Source organism: Ptychodera flava, chromosome 3 (genome assembly GCF_041260155.1).
Source record: "Ptychodera flava strain L36383 chromosome 3, AS_Pfla_20210202, whole genome shotgun sequence".
Taxonomy (NCBI): domain Eukaryota; kingdom Metazoa; phylum Hemichordata; class Enteropneusta; family Ptychoderidae; genus Ptychodera; species Ptychodera flava.
Genome location: NC_091930.1, coordinates 14004007 through 14013110, shown reverse-complemented (window position 1 = coordinate 14013110; position 9104 = coordinate 14004007). Strand labels below are relative to the sequence as shown.

Genomic DNA, 9104 nt, shown 5'->3' with positions numbered 1-9104 from the left:
GTGAAAATACTCTAAATTCAAAGCTGGGCTCGGTCAAGCTTCAGAACTCAGAAATCCTGGAGAAGCTTGAGTCTACAAAGTTGGCACACCTCCAGCCGGAACAACAACAACAGGTGAAAGAGCTGCTCCATGAATATAAACACCTGTTTCAAGATGTTCTAACGAGGACAAATGTCATCTATCATGATGTTGATGTTGGGGACAGTAAGCCTGTAAAACAACATCCATACAGACTGAATCCAACAAAAGCAAAATACCACAAGAAAGAAGTCAAATACCTGCTGGACAATGACTTTATTAACCCGGTAAAAGTAACTGGAGTTCGCTGTGCATACTTGTTCCCATACAGTGTTCCCTCTAAGGCTTATTTGCGCGCTATTTGCGCAGTGCCTCCGACTGCTTTCGCAGTGAAATTTGATGTTTGCGCAATTTCAGTTTCATCAGTTTCAGTCATTTCGATCTGTATAATAGTTTTGTAACGATAACTCAGGCGAAATGTGTGATATCAGCGCCGACTGTACTTCCTGGTTTTGAGCTCAGCGCTCGTTGGTGGCGCAATTGTTACCAACGTTCAGTGTACGTTGTGACTACGTCACTTATTCGATAAATATTAGCATATGGACGGACATGGCTGCACCTGTGAGGCAATCAGGAATACTGGCGTATCTAAAGAGGCCTTCAAACGATCAAGAAGTTCAAAGTGTCGTGGGAGATACTGGAGATAATGTGAGTGATCCCGAAGTTTTGGGTCCCGAACCTACTGCTAAACGAAGAGCTGTTAGGGGACGTTTTTTGACTTCATGGCAGACAACGGTAGGGGAACATTTCACTTACGACGACGTCAGCAACACGGTAACTTGCGAGTGAGTATCGAAATATTCACGGCATTTTCTAAAGATTAGTGAGATGTATTCTTGCAAAATTTGCGCGTTTGAGATCGTTCTGTAGTATTTGATTTGCACCTTTCGTAGTATATAGTGGCACATCATCGGCTAGAATTCAGTCAAGCAGCCACATAGACGATCTGCCCAAGCAGCTATCGGACATACATAATAAGTGAAGTCACTGTGAGTTGGGCATACATGTACATGTAGTCTATCAGCTGGAGGCCGCCGGCTTGTGATGAAGAAGTAGTTTCAACTAAATTTCGGTTGCATGCTGCATATCAATTTTCGCACCCAAAGATTTTGTTTTTTTGTTGCATAGAGTAACTAGCGTTTGAGTGGCTGTTTTATTGTATTGCTGTTTGTGTTTTTTACTCTCTTCATCTTATTTTGGGAATGTCATTCATTTTTGATTGATCTGTTTCGTTGTAGAATCTGTAGAAGGGCAAGTGCCAAAGATGATTTTGCTGTCGGGAAAAAATGTCCAGACAAAGGATGGAAAAAAGAGTATCTCCAGCGACATAATACGAGAGCTACACACATTGCTGCTACTCGACAACCAACACTTATCAAGGAAGCAGAAGCCAGTGTCAGAAATGCACAAAGAGTTGGTGGGGCTAAAGTTATCCCCCTCATCAGAAACGTGTTATTCTTATGTCAAGAAAATATCAGTGTTTTCAAGGCAAAGAAATTACACAGGTGAGTTCTTTTGATGGCAGTCAACTGTAGTAAATAAGTGTCAAATTATGTATTTACCAAGGATTCTAATCATTGTTTGATTTATATTTTCACACAGATTACTAGAGATACAAGGCATAGAAATTGATCAAAACCACAGGGGAAAGAACTATGCCTGGGAGTTTGTGTCATCATTGAGTGATGTGAAGGAACAAGAGATCTTAGCAGAACTGAAGAAGGCCAGATTTTATACTCTTATCGCAGATGAGTCTACTGACATCTCAACCACCAAAAATCTCATGCTGTATGTGAAGTACAGATATCAGGTAACATATCAGACCAATTTTCCTGTAAACATTTCCAGTAAAAAGGGGCAACTCTTTCTTTTCCTGTCAAAAGTTGTCCTATACTTTTGTTCTTTTTTTCCCTAATAACTGAGCACATTATTCTGAATGAAATTAACAAATATGTTTTTTTTCAGGACACAGTGAAAGTAAAATTCCTGAAAAACCTTGATGTTGTCTCATGCACTGCTCTCTCATTGTATAATATCATCAAACAGTACTTTAATGATAATAATGTAAGACTTGAAAGGATGATAATGTGGACAAGTGATGGAGCTGAGGTGATGCTGGGCAAGTATAACGGTGTACAGGCAAGGCTAAAGGTATGAAAAGTACAGCTACAAATAATCTATCTGCTAATTTTCTAATTTACTGCAAATGTTTTACACTGTGCTTTCCTGCTTTCCCACTTACTACCTGAAATCTATCAGCTACAAAGTCTTTACCTGCAATCTATCACCTGCAAAGTCTTTACCTGCAATCTGCTTATCTAATGCAATCTCATTATCAACTGTAATCTACTTGTCACTGTTGTCACATCTACTTTAATATCAAATGCAACCTTCTGTGCTTTCACTCGCTTCTTAGGTAGATTCTCCATTTCTTCTTGAGCAACACTGTGTCACCCACAGGGAAGCACTGGCTACAAAACAGGCTTTTGCTAAAGTGTCATATATGAGTAAGGTTGAAGGGATAGTAAAAGCTATCTATAACCACTTCAGTAGGTAAGTGACTACATTAAAGCATGGCTATGATTTTTAACAGCAGTATTTTTTATTTTGTTTGTGTTCTTCTTCCAATCTCCATGACATGTGTTTTAAGTGTATGGTAATATTATCTTTTGTTGGTTTTCTTACACATTTTCCAGTTTCATTTCCAATTTATATGAATTTTTTAAAGTGCATGGGCACCTTTTTGTTGTACCATGGTATAATATTGATAATGACTTTATTAAACATTTTTTAGATCCAGTACAAGGCAAGAAAACCTGAAAGACATTTTCTGTGTATTGGACCAGAAAGAGATTCGGATGAAGAGGGTGCATGATATAAGATGGTTGAGTCTTGGCGAGGCTGTTACTGCTATTGTCAGATCCTATGATGTCCTGGTTGCGTATTTTTCTGGTGAATCCAAATCTGGGAAAGACCCAACTGCAATGGGAATCCTTTCGGCTATAACTACTTACAGGTAAAATACTGCTTGTCATCTTGTAAACATGTAAAGTACAGTGTATTCAAACCAAGGATGCGGCTTACCTTTTTGAATAGCCAAAAACTTTTATGGAAAATTGTTGAAAATACCCACATCACTAATCTACATCACTGCTAACATTTGCATAGTAAGTGTTGCTTTGATTACAACTTGTACTATTCACTATTTCTCTCTAGGTTTTGCTTGACACTTTTCTTTCTTAGAGACTTGTTAGGCAAACTTAACAGCCTCAACAAGGCTCTTCAGGAACGAAATATCGGGCCATCTGATGCTGGAAGAAGTGTGAAGCGTACCATTGATAGTTTAAGGGAACGCTACCTAACTGCTGCTGATGATGCCATCACCTGGGGCCCCTCTATGCAGAAACTTTTGTCCAGGCTTCCTGATATGACAGAACTACATGGCAACAAGGAAGAAAGTCAGAAATTGTTCACGTCTGATGTTAAACATTTGGTATATATTGTATATTTTTCTACCAGTGAAATATGTATCTTGCATTGATTTGACTTCAAAATTATCTCTTCTTTCTCTTCCTGTTTTATCTTTCAGGTCAGTGAACTGAACATTAATTTGCAGCATAGATTTCCTGATACTGCATTTGTTAACAACTTTGACATATTTGTTCCTGCACTGTTTCCTGAAGAGAGGTCAGTCCTGTATGGAGTGGACCAGATAGAGGAACTGTATCGGAGGTATAGAACACTCCTACCAGCAGAAGATTTGGAAACCATTTCTGATGAGTGGGATGACCTGAAATACTGCCTGAAGGAATCCTATCTGAACTGCTCTCAAGAAGAAGTAAGTGATCACTGAAATAAATTGGTATTAGTCCTCTTCATATTTGTCAATGTAAGAGTAATTAATTGCTCTCTCTCTCTCTTATCATTTTCTTACCTTACAGTTTTGTTTGGATTTAACAGTGGATCCAGTAAAGAGACAGCAGTATCCTAATATGGCTATCCTAGCTGAAATGTGTCTTGTTATGGCTGCCAGCAGTGCTGAGGTGGAGAGAGGGTTCAGCCAAACTAACTTGATTAAAACTAAGCAAAGAAATAGACTTTCTGCTCAACACCTAGACATGCTTCTCCGTGTGAAACTTTGCTATACAGGGCTCCAATCACTCGATGCTACTAAAGTGTACAACAACTGGCTACAAGCCAAAAGGAGAAGACTGATTTTTGATAATCCACATTCAAGTGACTCAGAGTCAGATATGGACTGTTAATTAGCCTGCATATGAGAGTGCACTGTTATTGTGTTTGTCTGCCTCTGTAGCAGAAAATCGAAAATAAAATGATATTAAAAGGACAGAAGCTCTATTTTTGTTCTATTATTGTTAATACATGTAATTTAATCATTTTTCAACTGTGTTTAAAATAATGTTGGCAAACTGAATATTGTGCATTTCAACATGGTTTTGAAATTAGTTATAGTTCATACACAGAACAAACATATTGAAAATATAATAAAAAAGTTATAGATACTCTTTATAGTGATATCAGTCATAAACTGAAGGTTGTGAAAAATGTCCTTTCCTTTCTCTAAGAGCCACTAAACAGGGTTTAAATCAAACCACACAAATATAGATTTTTCTTCCGGCCTTTGGCCGGAAGGGGGGCACCCCCCCTTCCGGACCATCCCCTCCCCCCCCCCCCGCGGCCGCAAATGCGGCCGCTGTGCCCTTCGGGCAACAAGTTGCTCACCCTCTCAAAACCTTAGAGGGAACACTGTTCCCAAATCAGATCACAGTTATCGTATGTGCACGGACTATAGGAAATTCAACACTTTATCAAAGACAGACACTTTCCCAATCCCGAGGATTGATGACTGCATCGACTGAGTTGGAAAAGCCAAGTATGTGACGAAATTTGACCTACTGAAGGGATTTTGGCAAGTCCCTCTGACGGGTCGTGCTCGTGAAATATCTGCGTTTGTTACTCCAGACGGATTGTTCCAGTACAAGGTGATGCCATTTGGAATGAAGAACTCTCCGGCAATGTTCCAACGGATGATCAACGACGTCATATCCGGGCTAGATGGATGTGCAGCTTATGTCCTGTATAGTGACACCTGGGAGGAACACATCAAGCTCATGCGGACGTTCTTTGAGAGACTGAGCAAAGCAATGTTGACTGTCAACCTTGCCAAATCTGAGTTTGGTTGGGCGAGGGTGACTTACCTCGGACATACTGTAGGACAGGGTGAGGTAAAACTTATTGATGCCAAAATCAGTGCCATTTCAAGTTTTCCCATAACAAATCGCAAGAGACAAATGATGCGCTTTCTGGGTATGGCTGTCAACTACATGATATTTTGTCACATTTCTCCACTATTACTGAGCCTTTGACAAACTTATTTAAAATTAAGTAAAGTTTGTTTTGTTAGAAAAATGTCAACAAGCAATTGATACATGTACAGGTTTACTTCAAAGTGATCCAGTGTTTTCTGCACCAGATTTAAGTTTGCCGTTCAAATTAGCTGTAGATGCTAGTGATACGGCTGCTGGTGCTGTTTTATTGCAAGAGGATAGTCATGGTATAGATCATCCTGTTTGCTATTTTTCACGCAAATTAACAAATCCCATAGAAACTACTCTACGATTGAAAAAGAGTGTTTATCTTTGATATTAGCTTTACAGCATTTTGAAGTTTATGTTACTTCTTCAAATCAGCCAATAGTGGTTTATATTGATCACAACCCTCTTGTTTTTCTGCAGAAATTTAAAGGCAAAAATCAGAGATTGCTAAGATGGAGTTTAATGTTACAGGAGTTTAATCTTGACATTAGACATATCAAAGGCAGAGACAATTTAATTGCAGACTGTCTCTCTCGTATTTAGAGTTTATTGTCGTTCACACTTTTAAGATTACATTTGTAAAAGAAAGATTTTTCTTTGAAAAATTTTCTTTTTTTTGAAGAGGGGGTGTGTTATGTAGGTCATTTTCCCCACACTCATCATGACCTGAGTTCAAGTAGTCTAGAACATTCTCAAGGTCACTGCCCTTAATGACCTCACAACCTTGAATTTAATTAGTCATGTTCAGAATGTTCTGGAAATTTAATTAGTTGTGTAAGAGAGATAATTTTAGAACAGTAATTAGCATGTCAATAAAAGTTCTAGATTGTTCTTATATGCCTTTATGTAAGCACATGGGTATAAAAAGGGACGTGCACAGCTTCCAGTCAGACTTTTGGGATCGTGTCTCTTGTGTGTTACTACAAGTGTTTCGAAACTCCAGCAGTAGTCATTCTCAAGACTTTTCAAGACCTTCACTGCCAACGCTGGATTTACACTGTGGACTTTGTGCAACTTCAAGCCTGCAAGCCAAAGGACTGTTCATTCATCCAACTGACTGTTACAACTCTGAGACTGGAGCTTTGCCGTCCCAGCTGAGATAAGTAGTCTGTACACTTTAAAGCTTGTACTCTATCCCTGACTTAGCAATTAGTTTTATTTTCATAATAAATTTTGTTTAAACGTTAACTGCTGAGTTCACCCTTTTGTTCGTTTTCTCTGCACGTAACACTATGAATATGAAAATTCTCCTCAATTAATGTCTATCTGTATATAGAGACACATATTACAGTCATGAGTTCAGGACAAACTAACATATCCCTGATTGCCTTTCAGCTGAATAAGAAATATATACTGTCGGTACAACATGCGGATATTCCTCCTAAACCATATGACATAAAACCCTTCTCACGGATTTAGAAATATATATAATGCCGACAGGTAAGTTCATTTCCATCCGCGGGATATATTCAAGATAACTTAATCACTCATCGATTGGCCATAGGAAGTAATGTCCGGCTGGGCGGCCCGCACATGAAATATTGGGACCAACAACTGAATTTCACCGTATGGTGCAGTACCGCTGGCTGTTTTACTTCATTCGCCCATCTCCTTGACAGAAAATTGCCACCACAAATACATTCATTCTGTCATTTTCATGTATACTTTACAGTACGTCGGATACTTCATGAAATGGAAGTTGCACTCCCTGACAAAGCCACTATCTTTAAAGCCGGCAACAATCTACACAATCTCGTGAAATATAAACTTCTTTGTAGTAAATTTAGGAATGTAAGTCCCACTGCGTTCGACTTTTGATATCACCAAGGGAAGTCCCAAAACTCAGGTCTTGGCTATGTAAATATATTACACTAATCGGGGCCCTGTTCTGCAACCTGCTGCTGTATAGAATGGTTACGACTTTTTCCTGTCCTAAAATAATGTTTACAATACACATACAATTTTTGGAAGAAAAAAACATGAGCTGCCTTACAAAGATCGACCACACTATTATTTCTTCCGAAATGATGGATCTGAGGGGCAATAGAATAGTTTTATCCCTCTGAAGTGAGACTCTGGACTAACACAGGCTGGTCTCGTCCGCCTCAATTTAAGCCTTAGGCATGTTTATTATGTTATTGCATCCTTGGCACGCAAGCGAATATTCGTATTACCAAAGTGGGCGATACTAGCAGTGCAGAGCAAGTCAGAAAAGAATTCGGTGTTCTCCTCAAAGATGAAATTCGTAATACTGACAAATTAATCAGTTATCGAAGATACAAAGACACAATAACGAATATGGGCGTAAACTTGATATGGCCAATTTGCCCAATTTACTTCCCTTGCCATCTAAAATGGTCATTCTTTTGGGTCCAATGATTGCAAGTTACAATAATGAATTGCAATATGCAACAGAAACTATGATCTTCGGGGTTAATGGAGATATAAACACAGAAATCAAATAAAGCGCTAAACGTGAGGCTTTGGATGGGGACAAGGATACGGTGCAGTTGCAGGACCAGCTATCGCCTTACATGGCAGACGCTGCTGTCACGAGCTGGAGGGCAGATGCTGCTGTCGCGAATGCAGCTGATGCGGACCCCATTCATGAATTCGGCAAAATTGGTTTGTTATCTTTAGCCATATTCATTGGATTTATGTACAGTATATAGATAAAATGCAGGCCGACGTGCTCCAACCACCATTCAACATGATTATAACTGGACCGACAAATTCTGGCAAAATGGAGTATGTGATGAATCTCCTCACCGGACCGTACCTAGGGAAATTTGAATACGTACTCTTTATTTGTCCGACATTCATGAACAACAAAACGTATAATAAAAAATTCATATTTACGGATGATAATGTATTTGTGTTTCCGGTCGGACTCAATGCTGTGGATGAAACTCTAGCCTTCGTACATAAGGAATGGGCTGGCACTAACATCCTAATTCTAAAGAAGTGCAGTGATGTTTTAGTGGGGACCTTATACTAAGTGCGTGCCTGTTCAGTATAAATTTCAAGAAACCGACATCACGCTTTTGTCCTTCTTACACCTCGATTTAAAGGCAGGGGGAGCCTATAAATACCCCCTATCTCCCTTGGCATTCATAATCCAACATGAGTGGCACATGGTAACAGCGTCAATGAATGCTCCTGAAAATCTGGATCTTTCAAGAACCATGGTGTAAATTAAAGCACTGTTCCAACATATTACGTTTTGTGAATACTTGTGGTATCACCTTGTTGGCGAAATTCTCTCATTTTTTCCATTTAAGTTGCTTTTTGATGCCAAAACTGCTTCGATGCTGTGTTCGAAGCATCCAAAGAACAATAGATGAAAGCGTTCAAACAGCTGCCAATCACGAGGGGACGCGCAAAGGTGCAAACGATCAAACATTTGTTGTGTCCATCGAATCGATTACGATTTCAACAATGAATAAACGATTCTTACTTTTGAGTAAAATACTTGACTAACGGTTACTGAACACGAGCCTCAGATGAGTTCAGACACAAACGGACTTCTTCATGGTTTCAAGCAGATTGCCTCTCTCCCTATTTGTTTGTTGATCTGTGTACCTGTAGGCCTACGAATGGGTGATGTGTATGTTGACCTGCAGTATAAAATATTTTACAATAGATCTCTTTTGGAAGTATGTTGTGGTCTAGCCCTGCGTACGATGCCGT

At 39.2% G+C, this 9104-nt stretch overlaps 1 protein-coding gene across 2 annotated transcripts; it reads left to right on the top strand.

Moving 5' to 3' along the window:
* The first annotated feature begins 609 nt into the window (after positions 1-609).
* LOC139129597 (uncharacterized) lies at positions 610-4685 on the top strand. 2 transcript variants are annotated; one of them, XR_011551624.1, is made up of 7 exons: positions 610-863; positions 1317-1583; positions 1681-1888; positions 2044-2229; positions 2873-3094; positions 3295-3571; positions 3668-3787. XR_011551624.1 is itself a non-coding variant. In XM_070695256.1 (5 exons), the coding sequence occupies exons 1-5, from the start codon at positions 628-630 to the stop codon at positions 4341-4343; spliced, it is 1284 nt and encodes a 427-aa protein (XP_070551357.1). In that variant the 5' UTR covers positions 610-627; the 3' UTR covers positions 4344-4685. The 2 variants fall into 2 exon arrangements, 1 of the variants encoding a protein (XP_070551357.1); XM_070695256.1 differs by lacking the exons at positions 2044-2229; positions 2873-3094; positions 3295-3571 and adding an exon at positions 4020-4685 and having other exon boundaries at positions 3668-3916.
* Positions 4686-9104: the final 4419 nt, after the last annotated feature.

What these genes read in the sequence shown, in the direction of transcription:
- LOC139129597 (XM_070695256.1), top strand. Translation starts at nt 628, where the DNA reads ATGGCTGCACCTGTGAGGCAATCAGGAATACTGGCGTATCTAAAGAGG. An exon ending in AGCAACACGGTAACTTGCGA is followed by an intron (nt 864 to 1,316) that starts GTGAGTATCGAA and finishes GTTTCGTTGTAG; the next exon opens with AATCTGTAGAAGGGCAAGTG. An exon ending in AAGGCAAAGAAATTACACAG is followed by an intron (nt 1,584 to 1,680) that starts GTGAGTTCTTTT and finishes ATTTTCACACAG; the next exon opens with ATTACTAGAGATACAAGGCA.